The sequence below is a fragment of the Oncorhynchus nerka genome, linkage group LG21 (genome assembly GCF_034236695.1).
Source record: "Oncorhynchus nerka isolate Pitt River linkage group LG21, Oner_Uvic_2.0, whole genome shotgun sequence".
Classification (NCBI taxonomy): Eukaryota; Metazoa; Chordata; class Actinopteri; order Salmoniformes; family Salmonidae; genus Oncorhynchus; species Oncorhynchus nerka.
In genome coordinates, this window is record NC_088416.1 from 27,715,514 (window position 1) to 27,738,842 (window position 23,329).

Genomic DNA, 23,329 nt, shown 5'->3' on the forward strand with positions numbered 1-23,329 from the left:
TAGACAGGATTTAGCTAGTTGAAATGAAGTGTATCTTTAGCAGGGGTGTAAAGTACTTAAGTAAAAATACTTTCAAGTACTACTACTGGTGGTATCTGTACTTTACTTTACTATTTATATTTTTATGACTTTTACTTTACTACATTCTTAAAGAAAATAATGTACTTTTTACTCCATACATTTTCCCTGACACCCAAAAGTACTCATTACATTTTGAATGCTTAGCAGGACAGGAAAATAGTCCAATTCACACACTTGTAAAGATAACATCCCTGGCTATCCCTACTGCCTCTGATCAGGCGGACTTACTAAACACAAATGCTTCATTTGTAAAGATGTCTGAGTGTTGGAGTGTGTCCCTGGCTATCCGTACATTAAAAAAACCAAGAAAATGGTGCCGTGTGGTTTGCTTAATATAAGGAATTTGAAATGATTTATACTTTTACTTTTGATACTTAAGTATATTTAAAACCAAATACTTCTAGACTTTTACTCATGTAGTATTTTACTGGCTGACTTTCACTTTTACTTGAGTCATTTCTATTAAGATATCTTTACTTTTACTCAAGTATAACAATTGGCTACTTTTTCCACCACTGATCTTGAGGGGTACTTACTTGTAATTAATGTGTACTTATATAGTACGTTGCCCATCCTGACAACCTGGCCCTAATTTTAAAGCTTCTGGAAGCACCATCCAAGTGAAAAAATGAACACACTAGTACTCCACAGAGTACATGTAATATCTGTATAAGTACAATGTAATTACTATGTGTTACACATGATTTAGCCAGTTAAAATGAAGTGTATCTTAAGGTGTACTTACTTTTAATTATGGTGTACCTACAAAGTACGTTACCCATTCTGACAATCTAATCGTTACCCAAGTGGGACAATAAACACACTAATACACCACAGAGTATAACTATATCTGTAATATCTGCATAAGTACAAGGTTGTTGCTATTTGTTACACAGGATTGAGCTTTTTAAAGTGATGTGTAACTTTATAGTTACCTATGAGCAATTTCGATATTACGTATTACTCATTACCAAGTGAAAATACCTACAAACAAAAGATGAGCTTCTACTTTAGTCAACTTTATTGCAACATGTAAAAAGACCTTACATTTCTTACAAAATAATAAGGATTTCTATTGTTAGATTCATAATTTGATTAATTATATTAAACAAAGATATAGGCCTACTCAATAACATAAAAATATATATTCTAGTGGTGACTTGGTCGCATACACATACACTATACACTACCATTCAAAGTTTGGGGTCACTTAAAAATGTCCTTGTTTTTGAAAGAAAAGCACATTTTTTGTCCATTACAATAACATCAAATTGATCAGAAATACATTGTAGACATTGTTAATGTGGTAAATGACTACTGTAGCTGGAAATGGAAGATGTTTTTATGGAATATCTACATAGGTGTACAGAGGCCCACAGAGGCCCATTACCAGTAACCATCACTCCTGTGTTCCAATGGTACGCTGTGTTAGTAGCTTCATTAAATAGTACCCGCAAAACACCAGTCTCAACGTCAACAGTGAAGAGGCAACTCCAGGATACTGGCCTTCTAGGCATAGTTGCAAAGAAAAAGCCATATCTCAGACTGGCCAATAAAAATAAAAGATTAAGAACGGCAAAAGAACACAGACACTGGACAGAGGAACTCTGCCTAGAAGGCCAGCATCCCGGAGTCGCCTCTTCACTGTTGACGTTGAGACTGGTGTTTTGCGGGTACTATTTAATGAAGTTGCCAGTTGAGGACTTGTGAGGTGTCTGTTTCTCAAACTAGACACTCTAATGTACTTGTCCTCTTGCTCAGTTGTGCACTGGGGCCTCGCACTCCTCTTTCTATTCTGGTTAGGGCCAGTTTGCGCTGTTCTGTGAAGGGAGTAGTACACAGCGTTGTACGAGATCTTCCGTTTCTTGGCAATTTCTCGCATGGAATAGCCTTCATTTCTCAGAACAATAATAGAAGAAATTTCTTTGTTTCTGGCCATTTTGAGCCTGTAATCGAACCCACGAATGCTGATGCACCAGATACTCAACAAGTCTAACATGTGGAGACCATTCGTTCACCTACTCTGCGTCTCACAAAGACACGGCGGTTGAAACCAAACATTTCCAATTTGGACTCATCAGACCAAAGGACAGATTTCCACCGGTCTAATATCCATTGTTCGTGTTTCTTGGCCAAAGCAAGTCTCTTCTTATTATTGGTGTACTTTAGTAGTGGTTTCTTTGCAGCAATTCGACCATGAAGACCTGATTCACGCTGTCTCCTCTGAACAGTTGATGTTGAGATGTGTCTATTACTTGAACTCTGTGAAGCATTTATTCGGGCTGCAATTCCTGAGGCTGGTAACTCTATGGCGGTCCTCATGAGAGCCAGTTTCTTGATGATCTTCTTGGCCTTCCTGTGACACCGGGTACTGTAGATATCCTGGAGGGCAGGCAGTGTGCCCCCGGTGATACGTTGGGCATACTGCACCACCTTCTGGAGACTGGAGAGCCCTGTGGTTGCGGACGGTGGAGTTGCCATACCAGGCGGTGATATAGCCCGACAGGATGCTCTCAATGGTTCATCTGTAAAAGTTTTTGAGGGTCTTAGGGGCCAAGACACATGTATTCAGCCTCCTGAGGTTGAAGATGTGCTGTTGCACCTTCTTCGCCACACTGTCTGTGTGGGTGGACAATTTCAGTTTGTCCGTGATGTGTATGCTGAGGAACTTAAAGCTTTTCACCTTCTCCACTGCGTCCCCATCGATGTGGATGGGGGCGTATTCCCTCTGCTGTCTCCTGAAGTCCACGATCAGCTCCTTCATTTTGTTGACATTGTGGGAGAGGTCATTTTCCTGGCGCCACTCCGCCAGGGCCCTAACCTCCTCCGTGTAGGCTGTCTCATCGTTGTTGGTAATCAGGCCTACTACTGTTGTGTAATCTGCAAACTTGATGATTGAGTTGGAGACGTGCAGGAAGGAGCTGACTCAGATTTTTCACTAGAAAATGTATGCCAAACAGAAAACATTGATTACAAGTTTAACAAACCATACAACTCTGACAACTTTGAACAATTTCCTTGAACAAATATCTGCTCTGAATGAAGATTCAAAGATGTCTGCAGAAAGAATGGGAGGTCAGGAAAAACAAACAGCACATCCTCATTTAAGTAGTCTTTACCAAGTCATGTATGTTTCCTGGGGCAGGAGGTAGAGTGTGGCTTCGGCGATGGCATCCAATAGTGAGTCCGATAGTGAAAGTGATGTAGATACTAATGGGTATGCCTATCCAAGATCGAGGATGATGGATGAAGATGTCGAGTTTGAATCCGATGACGCCGGCAACAATGGGAAAGAAGTTGATGAGAATATTGGATTGACTACTGTCGCTAAAGGTCGGATAAAGAACGCAACATTTACAGTTAAGATGCCGTCTAGTAGGCCTACTGCTCATTCCACCACTCTCTTTATGGATATGAATATGATCATCTTCATGGTGATGTATATACAGTGGGGCTAAAAATTTAGTTAGCCACCAATTGTGCAACTTCTCCCACTTAAAAAGATGAGAGAGGCCTGTAATTTTCATCATAGGTACACTTCAACTATGACAGACAAAATGAGAAAAAAAATCCAGATAATCACATTGTAGGATTTTTAATTTATTTATTTGCAAGCTATGGTGGAAAATAAGTATTTGGTCACCTACAAACAAGCAACATTTCTGGCTCTCACAGACCTGTAACTTCTTATTTAAGAGGCTCCTCTGTCCTCCACTTGTAACCTGTATAAATGGCACCTGTTTGAACTTGTTATCAGTACAAAAGACACCTGTCCACAACCTCAAACAGTCACACTCCAAACTCCACTATGGCCAAGACCAAAGAGCTGTCAAAGGACACCAGAAACAAAATTGTATACCTGCACCAGACTGGGAAGACTGAATCTGCAATAGGTAAGCAGCTTGGTTTGAAGAAATCAACTGTGGGAGCAATTATTTGGAAATGGAAGACATACAAGACCACTGATAATCTCCCTCGATCTGGGGCTCCACGCAAAAGATCTCACCCCGTGGGGTCAAAATGGTCACAAGAACTGTCACGCCTTGGTCATTATATTTTGTGTTTTGTTTATAGTTTGGGTAGGCCAGGGTGTGACATGGGTATATATGTTGTGTTTCGTATTGGGGTTTGTATTATTTGGGATTGCGGCTGATTGGGGTGTGGTATAGGTTTGGCTGCCTGAGGCGGTTCTCAATGAGAGGCAGGTGCTTCTCTTTGTCTCTGATTGGGAACCGTATTTAGGTAGCTTGAGTTCGCGTTGTATTTCGTGGGTGATTGTACCTGTCTTTGTGTATTCACCAGATAGGCTGTATAGTTTCACGTTCCGTTTGTTGTTTTGTATTCTCACAGTTATTTCATGTATCGCTATTTCCTTTATTAAAGCACATGAGTAACCTACACGCTGCATTTCGGTCCGACTCTCTTCTTTCTACAAACGAAGAACGCCGTTACAAGAACGGTGAGCAAAAATCCCAGAACCACACGGGGGGACCTAGTGAATGACCTGCAGAGAGCTGGGACCAAAGTAACAAAGCCTACCATCAGCAAGGGCATTGAAGATGAAACGTGGGTGGGTCTTTCAGCATGACAATGATCCCAAACACACCGCCCTGGCAACGAAGGAGTGGCTTCGTAAGAAGCATTTCAAGGTCCTGGAGTGGCCTAGCCAGTCTCCAGATCTCAATCCCATAGAAAATCTTTGGAGGGAGTTGAAAGTCCGTGTTGCCCAGCAACAGCTCCAAAACATCACGGCTCTATAGGAGATCTGCATGGAGGAATGGGCCAAAATACCAGCAACAGTGTGTGAAAACCTTGTGAAAACTTACAGAAAACGTTTGACCTCTGTCATTGCCAACAAAGGGTATATAACAAAGTATTGAGATAAACTTTTGTTATTGACCAAATACTTATTTTCCACCATAATTTGCAAATAAATTCATTAAAAATCCTACAATGTGATTTTCTGGATTGTTTTTCTCATTTTGTCTGTCATAGTTGAAGTGTACCTATGATGAAAATTGCAGGCCTCTCTCATATTTTTAAGTGGGATAACTTGCACAATTGGTGGCTGACTAAATACGTTTTTTGCCCCACTGTAAATGAATAGAGGATATATCACCATAAAGGTAGAAATATTACTTTTCCTTATTTACCAGATTTGGGTATTCTACACATGGGCTATTACTGTACTGAACTCTGGCCCAAAGAAGACCACATTTGGTTGGTCCCAACTGTGGTTTGTGACAACTATGATCACCCGTTGTAGCCAATTGAATTGCAGTAATTCCGTTACAGATTTTTCAGTAATTACATGACCAATTTCAGAACAGAATTAAATCAGATTTTATTTGTCACATGCTTCGGAAACAACAAGTGTAGACTAACTGTGAAATGTTTACTTTTCCAACAATGCAGAGTTAAAGATGAAAATAGAAATAGTGACACAAGGAATAAATACACTGTGAATAAAGAATAAATATAATGAGTAAAAGCCTATTCCCCCTCAGGAAACTAAAAAGATACGGGTCCTGAGATCCTCGAAAGGTTCTACAGCTGCAACACCGAGAGCATCCTGAACGGTTGCATCACTGCCTTGTACGGTAATTGCTCGGCCTCCGACCGCAAGGCACTTCAGAGGGTAGTGCGTACGGCCCAGTACATCACTGGGGCAAAGCTGCCTGCCATCCAGGACCTCTACACCAGGCGGTGCCAGAGGAAGGCCACCCCAGACATAGACTGTTCTCTCTACTACCGCATGGCAAGCGGTACCAAAGTGCCAAGTCTAGGATAAAAAGGCTTCTCAACTGTTTTTACCCCCAAGCCATAAGACTTCTGAACAGGTAACCAAATGGTTACCCGGACTATTTGCATTGTGTGCCTCCCCCAACCCCTCTTTTTACACTGCTGCTACTCTGTTCATCATATATGCATAGTCACTTTAACCATACCTACATACTACCTCAATCTACCTGACTAACCGGTGTATATAGCCTTGCTACTCTTATTTTCAAATGTCTTTTTACTGTTGTTTTATTTATTTTCTTTACTTACTTCTTTACTAGTCAGTGTAAATATATGTGAGTGTGTGGATAAAGTCTAGTGTGTGCATAGAGTCAGTGTAAATATATGTGAGTGTGTGGGTAGAGTCTAGTGTGTGTGCATAGAGTCAGTGTAAATATATGTGAGTGTGTGGGTAGAGTCTAGTGTGTGTGCATAGAGTCAGTGTAAATATATGTGAGTGTGTGGGTAGAGTCTAGTGTGTGTGCATAGAGTCAGTGTAAATATATGTGAGTGTGTGGGTAGAGTCTAGTGTGTGTGCATAGAGTCAGTGTAAATATATGTGAGTGTGTGGGTAGAGTCTAGTGTGTGTGCATAGAGTCAGTGTAAATATATGTGAGTGTGTGGGTAGAGTCTAGTGTGTGTGCATAGAGTCAGTGTAAATATATGTGAATGTGTGGGTAGAGTCTAGTGTGTGTGCATAGAGTCAGTGTAAATATATGTGAGTGTGTGGGTAGAGTGAAGTGTGTGTGCATAGAGTCAGTGTAAATATATGTGAGTGTGTGGGAAGAGTCTAGTGTGTGTGCATAGAGTCAGTGTAAATATATGTGAGTGTGTGGATAGAGTCTAGTGTGTGTGCATAGAGTCAGTGTAAATATATGTGAGTGTGTGGGTAGAGTCTAGTGTGTGTGCATAGAGTCAGTGTAAATATATGTGAGTGTGTGGGTAGAGTCTAGTGTGTGTGCATAGAGTCAGTGTAAATATATGTGAGTGTGTGGATAGAGTCTAGTGTGTGTGCATAGAGTCAGTGTAAATGTATGTGAGTGTGTGGGTAGAGTCTAGTGTGTGTGCATAGAGTCAGTGTAAATGTATGTGAGTGTGTGGGTAGAGTCTAGTGTGTGTGCATAGAGTCAGTGTAAATATATGTGAGTGTGTGGGTAGAGTCTAGTGTGTGTGCATAGAGTCAGTGTAAATATATGTGAGTGTGTGGGTATAGTCTAGTGTGTGTGCATAGAGTCAGTGTAAATATATGTGAGTGTGTGGGTAGAGTCTAGTGTGTGTGCATAGAGTCAGTGTAAATATATGTGAGTGTGTGGATAGAATCTAGTGTGTGTGCATAGAGTCAGTGTAAATGTATGTGAGTGTGTGGGTAGAGTCTAGTGTGTGTGCATAGAGTCAGTGTAAATGTATGTGAGTGTGTGGGTAGAGTCTAGTGTGTGTGCATAGAGTCAGTGTAAATGTATGTGAGTGTGTGGGTAGAGTCTAGTGTGTGTGCATAGAGTCAGTGTAAATATATGTGAGTGTGTGGGTAGAGTCTAGTGTGTGTGCATAGAGTCAGTGTAAATATATGTGAGTGTGTGGGTAGAGTCTAGTGTGTGTGCATAGAGTCAGTGTAAATATATGTGAGTGTGTGGGTAGAGTCTAGTGTGTGTGCATAGAGTCAGTGTAAATATATGTGAGTGTGTGGGTAGAGTCTAGTGTGTGTGCATAGAGTCAGTGTAAATATATGTGAGTGTGTGGGTAGAGTCTAGTGTGTGTGCATAGAGTCAGTGTAAATATATGTGAGTGTGTGGGTAGAGTCTAGTGTGTGTGCATAGAGTCAGTGCAAGAGAGTTGGTGCAACAAGGGTTAATGCAGGTAGTCCGGGTAGCCATTTGACTAGCTATTTAGCAGTCTTGTTTAGAAGTCTTATGGGTTGGGGGTGGAAGCTTTTCAGGCTCCTGGTGGTTCCTGACTTGCATCGGTACCGTTTGCTGTGCGGTAGCAGAGAGATCAGTCTGTGGCTTGGGTGGCTGAAGATTTTGATAATTTCTTGGGCCTTCCTCTGACACCGCCTGGTATAGTTTTAATCACTTAATAATTCATAAACAAACTTGATCTCAGTAAAAACACTGTAACTAATTGGTAGGTCTACCTTTACTTGTTACGTCTGTGACCTTTCATTATCCTCCCTCCTCATGAGTGAGAGAAATGAGAGGTTTTTGGTAAGGGAATTACAAGGCAGAAGGAATGTAATCTAAACAACAAAATATAAGTGTTGATATTCGTAGGCAGAGGTCTTTACATTATTGTTGTTTTGATGTATTTCTAAAACATTTTAATACTTTTTCTTGTAGATGATTTCTAAGACCCATTTTCCATCTGTTTGACCAGAAATGAAAATCTTTGCTTATTCCACATTTTTAGGATGAAAATGGTTGGAAAATGTATATATGCCTTAATTTGTAAAACCATAGACTCTTAACTTTCATTTGACACCACATTTGACATGTTCCTGTGAACTTCACATGTTGCGCTCATGGGTCCTTTTCAGATGAAATGCCGTCTGTACCGTATCTACTAGCACACAGCAGTTGAAAGAGACTATCCAGGATGACTAACAGAATTATTCCTTGTCTTAACGGTGGATATTCACCTTCATCTGCATCTTATCCATATTATAACCCTCAATGTATTTTTTTTTAATGTTTTATGTTTGGCATGGTTCAATAAATGATATTGATTACTCATAGGCTACCTTTTCAAGCTGAACTACAGTAAACAGATGGACCGCCTGGGAGTAGGCCTCAGTGAGAGAACAGCAGGCTGAAGGGAGGCAACGGGCCGAGACAAAGAGAGGGCTCCTGCCTCCTGCACTGAGGGCCAGAGGCAGCTGAGCTGAGAGGATGGGAGGAGAGAGAGGGGGGTTGTCATTAGGGTAGTTTGTAATTATGTCTCTCTTTGTTTAGAGGGCCTGTGACAGGGATGAAGTGAGGGGGAGGTCTTGCTGCTGAAAATATGTTGTGTATCAGTGTTGTGTGTAGTTATCTTTCTCCCTTGAGTATTTCTTACCCTAGCTCAGTCTCTCTGGTCTGCCTGTCTCTGTGAGGCTCAGACACACCAGGAAAAAGGGTTGCCGCTACAGCCACAGCAGTGGACTTTCTCATTGGAGGCAATTCTGAGGCAGTAGACCATTCTGAGGCAATGCTAAGGAAAGGTCCAATAGTCCTGACATCTGGATTCTGGATGAGGATGCTTTAAAGAAGTCCATTCTCTACCCATTGGAGCTCAGTATTCTGGGATACACACAGGAACACAGCTGACAGAGTTTGCCAACAGATTCTATACCTCTGAACAGGACTGAGGTAAGTCATGCTCCCTCACTTTGAAAGTTACAAAGATAGGATCCCCTTTCAGATTGAATAAGAATAGTGCTGCTATTATAATGATAGATGATCAATGGTTAATGTTTGGCGATATGGTACAGGGCTTCTGACACTACCATTTGTCAATCATGTGATGTATTCTTTTTCTTTGGTATTCCAGTTTACTTACAGACACTTGTTGGTACCAATAATGTGTTTCACTGAGGTTGAGGAGTAGTGACCCCTGCAAATATAGTGTGTTGTGTCAATGTTGAGGTGATAATGGTGTTTACGGTGTTGACAATGGTGGTAGCCAGAGTTGACCCTGAAAGGATTGTGTTGACCAATGGGATGGAAGTGTGAGTTGACTCTGTCTGGGTTTTGTTGACCATTGTCACCCCAGTGCTGACTTGCTAATAAACTCCAGCCAGGCAGACAGTGTTAAGGGTACTTTCACCTTCCAGGGGAACATCTGGTGGCCTGTCAAGGCTTGAGAGACAGTCTGAGCTGCATCTTAGATATTGTGGTGCCACTTTTACATGCTCTGCTTTCCACTGAAAATGCCTGTATGGAATTTTGCATCTGTGTGGCCACTGTCTGACTGTGATGTACTTGTTGGTGTACAATTATAGTTGTTTGAAATGGGGAAAAGCTATTTTTACTGAATGAATACATCTCTACATGTTCTAGATATAGAGTATCATGTTTTATTGGGGAAATCTGCTAATGAATCTCTATCACTGCTTATGTCCATGGACAGAAGAGCAGTTGAACAGGTAGATGGAGAAGCAGCTGACTATTGGCCTGTCTCTGTTGCTGGGGCTCCTCCTAGTCATGCCTGAGGTGGGGGGGCGGAAGGAAGAGTCCCAAAAGCGCCTTTCCCGCTCCTCAGAGCTCAAAGCAGGCCGCTGCTCCTACACATTCATTGTTCCCCAGCAAAAACTGAAGGGGGCGCTGTGCGTGAGCACCGAGTCCACCACCGGCGCCGCCAACCACTCAGAGGTAACGGCTCTGCGGGGGGAGTTGAACCGTCAGCAGGAACAGCTGGAGAAGCTGAGAGGCCAGCTGGAGCAGGAGGGCGCCCTGGTTACGGAGGTACGGGCGCTACGGAAAGAGAGCGGCAGCATGAACTCCCGCATCGCCCAGCTCTACGCCCAGCTGCTGCACGAGGTTATGTACAAGAAGGACCAGGTGGTCAAACAGAGGCGGGTCGAGAACCTACTGCTCAACGCCACCGCACAGGTAATCAGACAGAGAGCATTGTGGGAACAGCCGTGTTCATAAGGAGGGAAGTTAGAATAATATAACTGTATACCTGCTTCTACTACTGCTCTTTACCGTCTTAGTATCCTTTACCTATTGATGACAGGCATGTAGCACCTTGATACATCCCTGATTGGCCCGTTGTCTGTTGCTCGGTCATGGTGGACCAACATCCCAGATGCTGCAGATCTCCACTAGTTACAGGGAGCTGGAGAAGAAGTATGGAGCCCTCACCTCCATGATGAGCAACCAGAGTCAGCTCATCGCCCGGCTGGAGAAGCTGTGCCAGGCCACCAAGAACACTACCCCACCTCCACAGGTAGGGGGAGCTCTGTATTTATCAAACCACTGGCATTGTTCTCAAGCACTGACCCTGACTCATGAAGCTAAAGTGGTACCATAACATACTACAGTACCCACAATGCTCTGTACAAAATTCTTTATATATTTATGTTGTATTGGACAGATGAGTATCCAGTCCAGTGGGCCCCTGAATGACAGCTCAGAGTCCAAGGAGATGGCTAATGATGTTCAGAGAGACCAGGGCGCCCCTCCACTACAGCCACAGGAGGAGAGAGAACCCCTGCAGGGGACAAAGGTGCTCCCCACCACCAAGGCTGACACCCCTACCGACGCCCCCTTCATAAGCTTCCCTGTCACTAAGACCCCAGGTAAATTAAGGCACCCTCAGAGCTTACAACTGCCAACGGCGCTTTCAGCTTAACCAACACTGTCTATGTAGGAATGAAAGTCTGTCTTTGTAAGACCGTGTGAAAGAGTAACACTATGTATCTTTCCCGGGCAGCGTTATCACACATTATAACACCTTGTTTCTATTTCAGTCATCGCATATCTCATTGGTTCCTGCTTTGTTTCGATATTGTTTTTCACTGACACGTCTGACAACAATCATCAACATTAAGCTGTTTTCTTTTGGCCCTTCAAATGCTTCATTGTTTGCTGTTCAGACCTTGAGTTTGTGTTTTGAAACAGCGTCGGTATTTTGTCAGTGTTATTTACACTCCAGAAGACACTGTGCAGAAGCTTGGGGACTCACTGACCCGCTGATAGGACTTTATCTCTCTGGGAATGACTAAACAATGTCTAATAACTGCCAGCTGTTCTCATCAGAGTAGAGAAGGGGCTTTGTTAATGAGTAACACACACACAAGGTTTGACTTTGATATAACATTTGCAAATTCATCAATAATAGTTGTTATAAATAACAATTAAATGGGCCAAAATATAATCCTCTCTTTTAGGAAATAAACCATAAAAAGTAGCTAATCCAGAACTTGGCACCAATAATCGGATTTGTCAGCACCTCCTCTTTAGAAAGAGCGATTAGGATAAATTCCAAATTAAAATATATTTGAATCTAAAAAAAATCTAATTTACCAGCAGTACACACACACACACACACACGCACGCACGCACGCACGCACGCACACACACACACACACACACACACACACACACACACACACACACACACACACACACACACACACACACACACACACACACACACACATCAAGCCACCCTAGCAAACACACACCCTAATCACAGCCCTCTTTAGGACACTGATATGTAACCTTGAATTACAAGGCGATACCCCCATACAATGCACGGTGTGCGCACAACTGGAATGTGTAAGATTACAAGGCAGAGCATTCAGATGGGTGACACCACCTTGTGTGGACAGGCTTTCTGTGTCCGTTCCTGCGGGGTATGCTTATCTCTCCCAGTGTGACATAAGACATACAACATGTGTGGTGAAAGAATGTCTTCGGGCAGTAAAGAGATAAGCTGAAGCAAAGCGAGAAAACATGTATCTGTGACCCTGTTGGCTCTAACACAAACACAATTCCAGACCACTCTCCCCATTACATGTCTCACTCACTCCCTCATTTCCAGCAGTTGGTTGAGCCTGGCAGGTGGGCGGAGTTTGGACATTCTGGACTCCCATTAGTTCCATTGCACCAGACAGGCTCAATCGAGCACAATTATGACTATTTGAACCCAGGTATGTTTCCCGAAATCCTAACTGCCTTTGTGAGCCACATACCTACACCATCTCTGTCCCTCAGGACCCTGGAGGGACTGCCAGCATGTGCTGGACTCGGGCGAGACCACCAATGGGATCTACCTGCTGCGTCCACAGAGCGCCAACCGGCTTCTGCAGGCCTGGTGTGAACAGACCAAGGCCCAGGGAGGCTGGACCGTCATCCAGAGGAGACAGGACGGATCAGTCAACTTCTTCAGGACCTGGGAGCAGTACAAGGTGCTCTCACCTCCAGTGTGCAGTGAGCCACTAAAAGTGAAGCGTTCAAGAGCTTGTTATGACGTCAGACAGTGTGCTATTACCATTGAAATACAAAACACACAGTGAGTGTGTGCACTGAAGACCCATAATCCTTTCCCCTCCTCCATTTGCCTTTCATTTCAGCTGATTATATGTGATGAAACATGAGCTGTATAGTTACTGTAATTGGCAACCACCACAGTGGGCTATAAAACCAGAAAAACAGCTGATATTACAGCTCAGAGACTCAAGAGTATCCTTCAGTTGAGGACGGTTTAACACCACAGAAATCATGAAAACTATTGCTACAGTGAACATAACCCTAAACTATCTGTCGTACCCCTCCACCACAGCAAGGCTTTGGGAACCTGGATGGAGAGTACTGGCTGGGTCTGGAGCACCTCTACTGGCTGACCAAGCAGGCCCACTACAAGCTTCGGGTGGCCATGGAGGACTGGCAGGGCCGGCAGGTGTTTGCAGAGTACGACAGCTTCCGCCTGGAGCCTGAGAGCGACTGGTACCGTCTGAGGCTGGGGGAATACCAAGGCAACGCCGGAGACTCAATGTCCTGGCACAATGACAAAGCCTTTACAACCCTGGACAAGGATAAGGATGCTTATTCAGGTGAATCGTCTCTCACTCTCTACTACCCTCTCTCTTTTCATTTCTGCCTATTTTCATGGCTGCCTGTTTGAACACCCAGGTTTGGCTTGATGAGTTGGTTTCTCTCTCCATTTCCTCACTAGGGAACTGTGCCCACTTCCAGAAGGGGGGCTGGTGGTACCACATGTGTGCCCACTCCAACTTAAACGGCGTGTGGTATCGAGGGGGTCACTACCGCAGCCGCTACCAGGACGGGGTTTACTGGGCAGAGTTCCACGGGGGCTCCTACTCCCTCAAGACGGTCACCATGATGATCAAACCCACCTAACCCTCTCCCCATTGGTGGCACCTTAATTGGGGAGGACGGGTTCGTGGTAATGGCTGGAGTGGAATAGTTTCAAATACATCAAACATGGTTTCCTTGTGTTTGATGCCATTCCATTCACTCCGTTCCAGCCATTATTATGAGCCGTCCTCCCCTCAGCAGCCTCCTGTGTTAAACACACATGTCCATCAGGCATCAGGGTAATATTATGGTTCCGTCATGGATAAGGAAGGATGTTAATGAAGTTCTTATATGTTAAACAGGTATGTTAATGAGACAGCGTTAGACTGACATGCCAACACAACATGTGGAATTGGTTTCTAACTGCAATGTATTTATTTAATAAAAAATTGCAAAACAATGTTTGAACATTACTTTTTGATATTATCTATCCTCTCACACACATACACACACATACACTTGCATACACACACATACACACACATACACACACCACAAGGTGAGTTAGGAGTCCGTTTATTTTGCTTATGAGAACTGACTTTGTGGTTTGATGCAGTGGTGTAAAGTACTTAAAGTAAACATACTTTAAAGTATGACGTACGTCGATTTATGGGGTATCTGTACTTTACTATTTAGATTTTTGATGACTTTTACTTTATTACATTCTTGAAGAAAAGAATGTACTTTTTTAATCCATACGTGTTGGAGTGTGCCCCTGGCTATCTGTACATTTAAATTAAAAAACAAGAACATTGTGCCTTCTGGTTTGCTTAATAAAAGGAATTTGAAATGATTTATACTTTTACTTTTGATACTTAAATATATTTCAAACCAAATGCTTTTTTACTTATACTCAAGTAGGACTTTACTGGGTGACTTTCACTTGAGTCATTTTCTATAAGGGTACCTTTACATTTTCTATCAGGGTACCTTTACATTTTCTACAAGGGTACCTTTACATTTTCTACCAGGGTACCTTTACATTTTCTATCAGGGTACCTTTACATTTTCTACAAGGGTACCTTTACATTTTCTATAAGGGTACCTTTACTTTTACTCAAGTATGACAGTTGGGTACTTTTTCAACCACGATGTCATGTTTCCGTTTTAGCAGTTTCCTCTTTGCTCAGCATCAGGGCAGGGTTTGAATTTCCTCTTCGAAACACTTGCTTCACACAGTAAGCTCTCTGCCTGAGATACAGTAACTGGCATTAGCACAGTGTTAAGACCGAGCCTGGACCAACGGGTGGACCATCAGTCAGGGCATCCTCTCTTACGACATCCCCCATCCCCCTCACCTTGCTCAGCATCACCCCCACCTTGCTCAGCAGAGAACTACCATGATCTCACTCCAGAGGATGTTGGGCCTCATGCTCATGCTGTTACATGGAGGTGAGTGTTTAATTTGTTCCATACCTATCTATTAATATCTATTGTTGTGATATCTGTGTGGATTATGTTTATGTTGACCGTAGTTATTATCTACTCTGGTGATATAGTAACTGTTTGCTGTCTCCCAGGGTGGTACTTAAACATGTGCTCGCCTCCCACTAACCGAACTTGAACGGAAGTTGGTTGTTGATAAAGGAAATTAGTTTTAACCCCACAATGGTCAATTTGAAGACTAATATTTGAGAGCAATTAAAGTCAAGAAATTAAAGTATTTCATGAGCAATAAAAATAATAATATTGATATGTAGCAATAATGCAATAAGGTAACAGTCATCAGTAGACAGGGCCTTTAGACAGTAGACAGAGTTTTTCCTGGTCAGGTCACATGGATAGGAACAACTCATGACCCTAATTAAATAATACAATTATATAATAACATAAAATCACAAGAAATACACTTACACTCACTCAGGTAAAACACAGACACTGTTGATGTCATTGAGTGATATGACATTGTCTAAACGGGTGTGGTGGGTGTGAATGTCCATGCTGTGCAACACTGAGAGCAATGTAAATGACTTCTGAAAACCACTGATGGTGGGTGTGGTGCATTGTTGTTAGTATGGTAGTTTGTCTTGTATGTGCTAACCTATGGATGCTCCATATTCGACAGATCCACCATTGTCAAAAATAAGAATCCTTTGACCTTCATTTTGGAACACATAGGGATGGACTATGTGCTTTCCAGTGCCCTTTTAAGCAATTGTGAACAACAATGATGTATCGTGGGTATTTTATTAGGATCCCCATTTAGCTGCTGCTTTTGCAAAAGACATGACATTATACAGAACATTAATAGACAAGAACAGCTCAAGTTCTTTGTCCCAGGGCATAGGCATATCTGATATTGGCAGAAAGCTTAAATTCTTGTTGATCTAACTGTACTGTCCAATTTACAGTAGCTATTACAGTGAAAGAATACCATTGCTATTGTCTGAGGAGAGTGCACAATTTTTAACATGAAAAGTTATTAATAAACAAATTAGGCACATTTGGGCAGTCTTGAGACAACATTTTGAACAGAAATGCAATGCTTAATTGGTTCAGTCTAAAACTTTGCACATCACTGCTGCCATCTAGTGGCCAATCTAAATTGCACCTGGGCTGGAATAATACATTATGGCCTTTCTCTAGCATTTCAAAGATAATGGAACATAAAAATACAAAATAACAGTTTTTTTTATTGTATAAGCTTTTACCAGAACTATTGTGTTATATTCTCCTACATTCCTTTCACATTAACACAAACTTCAAAGTGTTTCCTTTCAAATGGTACCAATAATATGCATATCCTTGCTTCAGGGCCTGAGCTACAGGCAGTTAGACTTGGGTATGTCATTTTAGACATAAATTGAAAACAAGAGCACACACAGCCTAAATATCAATACATATACACACAAACTATCAAGGTCAAATAGGGGGGAGGCGTTGTGCAGTGAGATGTGCTCTGTCTGTTTTTTTAAACCAGGTTTGCTGTTTATTTCAGTAATATGAGAAGGAACGGAGTTCCATGCCATAATGGCTCTATATAATACTGTACGCTTTCTTGAATTTGTTCTGGATTTGGGGACTGTGCTTGCACAATAGGAAATAACATCTGAATATTTTGGGCAAGGCGATTCCCCTTTCAACACATTTGAGAAGAGATGAGATCATCAACAACATAATGTAATATTTTCCTCACAGCACCCTCAACTCCAGAAACTATGACCACCCTCCAGCAACAGCCAAGTCAAAAGCTATTTTCCAGCTCATCTCTGTGCTCACATTATTTAATTCACCCTCACTTACCTCACAAGGCAGAACAGTTTATATTTGATGTGGATTTCACATTGATGTCTTCATTCTTGTATGTTTTTACAGTAGTTACCTTTCCTCTTGAGCTCAACCCTCCCAGAGTGGTGGTGAGATATGGAGACTCAGTCTCAGTCAACTGCAGCACATCATCCACAGACCATGATGGGATGGGCTGGGAGGCCACATTCGAAGGTACAAGTGTAGAACAAGATGTCAACGTTGTCACCTGGACTGTGGATAACCTTACTGATTGGAAAATAGAACCCAAATGCTACATCAATCTCAATGATGGCAAACAACACTCAATAGTACTTCCAGTCATTCTCTACAGTGAGTATTTTCCTCCTTGTGAATGTGAAAGGTATGTTTCTATTTAACTGTATATCAGCATTGAGGGTTTTTTACATTGTTGACCTCATCTACAGAGACTCCAGACAGAGTCTCCATCTCTGTTCTGAACCCCTCTGGTCCCATGGTGGAGGGGACACAGTACCAGCTGCAGTGTGACATTCAGAACATCGCTCCTCTACAGAACCTGGTTGTGAAGTGGTACAAAGGGAATGAACCCTTAGATAATGTAACTTACAGTAACGTCAGTAAGACACCAGAGGATGTGTCAGCTACTCTGATGATCAGCCCCAGTAGAGATGATGATGGAGCTCAGTATAGATGTAGAGCAGAACTGGACCTGGGACCAGAGGGACCACAACCCCATCCTACAGTGACATCAGAACCTCTCAGCATTACTGTGCACTGTGAGTTGGCTATTAATCTTGATCTTTTTCATGATCATAAATAAAAAAACATGGACAAGCCTCTCACAAGCTTGTTATTGACGTCTTGTGTAAGTCATGTTTCTATCCTTCAAGTATGTTATTATTGGACTATTTTACTAACGTTTAACTAATTCTAGCGACACGTGCTATCAGCTTTACGCTGTTCTAACCAATCTTAAAGGTAGAATAGGCCTAATAGGGATTGAGACAGGTTTTACATAATTGTTTACCACCTTTTAAGTTGCTGTATTTTAGTCTCAACTGAACTGCATGGCAACCCATAAGTTGCATCGTTTTGAGTGGTCTACTCTAAAAGTACCTCCTTTTCTTCTAAGACGCTCCTGAGTTCCTTCCAGGAAATGACACAGTGGAGGTGAGTGCAGGCAGTGATGTGTCTCTGAACTGCAGTGCTGAGGGGAACCCTCCTCCTGAGCTGAGGTGGAATGCCAATGAGACCACTGTGGGGCGCCTGCGTACTCTCAATATCTCCAGAGTAACAGCTAATGCAACTTACAACTGCACAGTCACAAATAGACTGGGCTCCATCACCAAGCAGATACATGTCTTAGTAGATGTACCTCCACAACAACACCCAACAATGTTCTCCACAGCACCCTCAACTCCAGACACTATTACCACCCTTCCAGCAACAGCCAAGCCAAAAGGTATTTTCCAGCTCATCTCTGTGCTCACATTATTTAATTCACCCTCACTTACCTCACAAGGCAGAACAGTTTATATTTGATGTGGATTTCACATTGATGTCTTCATTCTTGTATGTTTTTACAGTAGTTACCTTTCCTCTTGAACTCAACCCTCCCAGAGTGGTGGTGAGATATGGAGACTCAGTCTCAGTCAACTGCAGCACATCATCCACAGACCATGATGGGATGGGCTGGGAGGCCACATCCGGAGGTACAAGTTTAGAACAAGATGTCAACTTTGTCACCTGGACTGTGGATAACCTTACTGATTGGACAATAGAACCCAAATGCTACATCAATCTCAATGATGGCGAACAACCCTCAAAAGTACTTCCAGTCATTCTCTACAGTGAGTATTTTCCTCCTTGTGAATGTGAAAGGTATGTTTCTATTTAACTGTATATCAGCATTGAGTTTTTTTTTACATTGTTGACCTCGTCTACAGAGACTCCAGACAGAGTCTCCATCTCTGTTCTGAACCACTCTGGTCCCATGGTGGAGGGGACACAGTACCAGCTGCAGTGTGACATTCAGAACATCGCTCCTCTACAGAACCTGGTTGTGAAGTGGTACGAAGGGGATGAACCCTTAGATAATGTAACTTACAGTAACGTCAGTAAGACACCAGAGGATGTGTCAGCTACTCTGATGATCAGCCCCAGTAGAGATGATGATGGAGCTCAGTATAGATGTAGAGCAGAACTGGACCTGGGACCACAACCCCATCCTACAGTGTCATCAGAACCTCTCAGCATTACTGTTCACTGTGAGTTGGCTATTAATCTTGATCTTTTTCATGGTCATAAATCAAAAACATGGACAAGCCTCTCACAAGCTTGTTATTGACGTCTTGTGTAAGTCATGTTTCTATCCTTCAAGTATGTTATTATTGGACTATTTTACTAACGTTTAACTAATTCTAGCGACACGTGCTATCAGCTTTACGCTGTTCTAACCAATCTTAAAGGTAGAATAGGCCTAATAGTGATTGAGACAGGTTTTACATAATTGTTTACCACCTTTTTAAGTTGCTGTATTTTAGTCTCAACTGAACTGCATGGCAACCCATCTGACATCCCATAAGTTGCATAGTTTTGAGTGGTCTACTCTAAAAGCACCTCCTTTTCTCCTCAGACGCTCCTGAGTTCCTTCCAGGAAATGACACAGTGGAGGTGAGTGCAGGCAGTGATGTGTCTCTGGACTGCAGTGCTGAGGGGAACCCTCCTCCTGAGCTGAGGTGGACCAACAACACTGCAGAGGGAAATGCCAATGAGACCACTGTGGGGCGCCTGCGTACTCTCAATATCTCCAGAGTAACAGCTAATGCAACTTACAACTGCACAGTCACAAATAGACTGGGCTCCATCACCAAGCAGATACATGTCTTAGTAGATGTACCTCCACAACAACACCCAATGATGTTCTCCACAGCACCCTCAACTCCAGGAACTATGACCACCCTTCCAGGAACAGCCAAGCCAAAAGGTATTTTCCAGCTCATCTCTGTGCTCACATTATTTAATTCACCCTCACTTACCTCACAAAGCAGAACAGTTTATATTTGATGTGGATTTCACATTGATGTCTTCATTCTTGTATGTTTTTACAGTAGTTACCTTTCCTCTTGAGCTCAACCCTCCCAGAGTGGTGGTGAGATATGGAGACTCAGTCTCAGTCAACTGCAGCACATCATCCACAGACCATGATGGGATGGGCTGGGAGGCCACATCCGGAGGTACAAGTTTAGAACAAGATGTCAACTTTGTCACCTGGACTGTGGATAACCTTACTGATTGGACAATAGAACCCAAATGCTACATCAATCTCAATGATGGCGAACAACCCTCAAAAGTACTTCCAGTCATTCTCTACAGTGAGTATTTTCCTCCTTGTGAATGTGAAAGGTATGTTTCTATTTAACTGTATATCAGCATTGAGTTTTTTTTAACATTGTTGACCTCGTCTACAGAGACTCCAGACAGAGTCTCCATCTCTGTTCTGAACCACTCTGGTCCCATGGTGGAGGGGACACAGTACCAGCTGCAGTGTGACATTCAGAACATCGCTCCTCTACAGAACCTGGTTGTGAAGTGGTACGAAGGGGATGAACCCTTAGATAATGTAACTTACAGTAACGTCAGTAAGACACCAGAGGATGTGTCAGCTACTCTGATGATCAGCCCCAGTAGAGATGATGATGGAGCTCAGTATAGATGTAGAGCAGAACTGGACCTGGGACCAGAGGGACCACAACCCCATCCTACAGTGACATCAGAACCTCTCAGCATTACTGTTCACTGTGAGTTGGCTATTAATCTTGATCTTTTTCATGGTCATAAATCAAAAACATGGACAAGCCTCTCACAAGCTTGTTATTGACGTCTTGTGTAAGTCATGTTTCTATCCTTCAAGTATGTTATTATTGGACTATTTTACTAACGTTTAACTAATTCTAGCGACACATGCTATCAGCTTTACGCTGTTCTAACCAATCTTAAAGGTAGAATAGGCCTAATAGTGATTGAGACAGGTTTTTACATAATTGTTTACAACCTTTTAAGTTACTGTATTTTAGTCTCAACTGAACTGCATGGCAACCCATCTGACATCCCATGAGTTGCATCGTTTTGAGTGGTCTACTCTAAAAGCACCTCCTTTTCTCCTCAGACGCTCCTGAGTTCCTTCTAGGGAATGACACAGTGGAGGTGAGTGCAGGCAGTGATGTGTCTCTGAACTGCAGTGCTGAGGGGAACCCTCCTCCTGAGATGAAGTGGAACTACACCGCTGCACGCAATGTGAAGTTGTCCACTGAGGGGCGCCAGAGGACTGTTAGAATCACCACAGCTACGTCTACCAACGCTGGGATCTACATCTGCACTGCCACGAATATAGTTGGGACGGCCACCAGAACAACAACATTATTAACTATGAAAGGTATTATACCTGACCGACTGTGGGACATGTTATGGTAGAAACGTAGCTAACCCTGATGTAGTGATTCATGTTGTCATAAGACATACTTCATATTCTTTCAGTAAAATGAATGAATGGATCGCATTCAATTCCACAGAGCTGAATTGCGAAACACGAATCCTAGATCACGAGCTAGCCTGAATCAATTCATAAACAGAATTGGTCTGAATCATGTCTAAACTCTCCTGTTCTTCTTCTATTTCCTCCCCTTCAGGTGGCTCCTCGAGTATAATTTATATAATTTGGGTGATTGTATTTGTTTCCCTGGTCATTGTCCTGGTAGTCCTGATAGTCTTCTGTATGATGAAGAAAAGACAAGGACATTATGATTTCATACCAGTCAACCAGACAAACAACGTTCCAATGATGCCAATGTCTACAACAGGGGAAGGCAACCATGATCCAGAGGGGTATCCTACGAAGGTTTGAGGAGTTACCTCAGTAAATTAGATCAACTCTTGAGTTCAACTCGGGATAGCCAGTCATAGGAAAGTGTCTCACCCTTTAGCCAGGTACATTTCAGAACTAATCTGCTCCTGGGCAGGCTAACTCCAGTCCAGTAGAGGTTACTGAGGGGAGGACGGTCCATAATAATGGCTGGAACGGAGCGTGGATACCATTCCACTGATTGCGCTCCAGCCATTACCACGAGCCCGTATTCTCCCGATTAATGTGCCAACAATCTCCTGTGAACTCCACTTACTGAAGTGACTGAGCCACGAGTTGAAGACCAATTAAATATGAATCCCTCCCGCTTGTAAAGATTGCGTCATCATCTACTGCATTTGAGGAAGACTATATTTTATTCATGAGATGTTTTTTTTGGGGGGTTCAAATATATAACATTCCAAATTTTGTAATGACAGAATGCATTTTAAACTTCACGCACAGTAACACTTTTGTACAACATTAAAATGATTTGGTCTACATGCAACACTGGGATTTAATAAATAAAATCCTTAAAAATACATTTAATCCACATCATTGAACAATTCATTCTGAATGAAAAACTAAATTTATTTATTTCAAACAACAATGAGACTGCGTGATCTGCAAAAGTATTTAAAATGTAAGATTAGGGTGGCGATTCAATCGGAGTAATGTATTTTACTTGACTTTGAATGTGACTTTGAGTAACAAATCTATGTGCGTTTACTGTTAATACACTTGTATAGGATTTGGAGTCAATGTCAACTATGTGTAGTCTAGACTAGGGCCGCAACTTTGGTTCAAGTAGTGGGGGGACATAATATTATCATTTGTTTTAAAATATCCAGTCCGATAAACACTAAAAACAGCCTTTGCGACCGCTCGGAGACATCCGCGTGGTCTTAAAGCACACAGCGCCTAGTTTTGTATCACATTCCAATGGTAAAACTGGGGAGGACAAAATTGAATTTCAGAATGTGGGGGGGACATGCCTCCGTCTCCAGTGAAAGTTGTGTCCTTGCTAGGATTTGCACTGTATAAGAAAAATAACAACATGAAATGTATTCCTGCCATGTGCTGGCTGCCCTCTTGAACAAATAGTGTTGTAAAATTTGAGGATTTATGTAAGTATGAAGTAGCTATGTGTGTGTGCTTACCTTAGTCTAGAAAATGAATCAGAATACTGTTGATACATAGGCCTTGATTCAGTGGTACAGTTTGTTGAATTGTGTTTACACAACCTAACTATGAGCTTTTTTAGTGTGACTAGCGTTTTTTAAATGCTTTTGTAGATTTTTGCCTGTTCAAGTGTCTTGCATCTGACAACATACAAAGGAATTGAATAAGAATGTTCATATTTCTATATCAATAGTTAATTGTATTGCTTGCTGTAGTCTAATTACAATAGAATCTGAACATTAATTTTCCTTTATAAAACTATTTTCAAATATGTTTTTAAAAGTGACTTGTGTATGCCCATAAATAAACCAGATTCACTGATTATGACATGCCACTGCCAGTCTGTCGCCAGTGAACA

The 23,329-nt window shown here is 42.3% G+C and overlaps 2 protein-coding genes across 2 annotated transcripts; both read left to right on the top strand.

Annotated features, from left to right (window-relative positions):
• The first annotated feature begins 8,158 nt into the window (after positions 1-8,158).
• Positions 8,159-14,448, top strand: angptl6 (angiopoietin-like 6). Its single transcript, XM_065006501.1, has 7 exons — positions 8,159-9,203; positions 9,964-10,445; positions 10,645-10,785; positions 10,933-11,137; positions 12,558-12,751; positions 13,126-13,396; positions 13,519-14,448. The coding sequence occupies exons 2-7, from the start codon at positions 9,984-9,986 to the stop codon at positions 13,701-13,703; spliced, it is 1,458 nt and encodes a 485-aa protein (XP_064862573.1). The 5' UTR covers positions 8,159-9,203; positions 9,964-9,983; the 3' UTR covers positions 13,704-14,448.
• A 369-nt stretch (positions 14,449-14,817) lies between these two features.
• On the top strand, positions 14,818-23,311 carry LOC115104255 (vascular cell adhesion protein 1-like). The gene is made up of 11 exons (XM_065006502.1): positions 14,818-15,053; positions 16,977-17,240; positions 17,336-17,665; positions 18,022-18,351; positions 18,476-18,739; positions 18,836-19,156; positions 19,525-19,875; positions 20,000-20,263; positions 20,360-20,689; positions 21,058-21,324; positions 21,578-23,311. The coding sequence occupies exons 1-11, from the start codon at positions 15,002-15,004 to the stop codon at positions 21,790-21,792; spliced, it is 2,988 nt and encodes a 995-aa protein (XP_064862574.1). The 5' UTR covers positions 14,818-15,001; the 3' UTR covers positions 21,793-23,311.
• Positions 23,312-23,329: the final 18 nt, after the last annotated feature.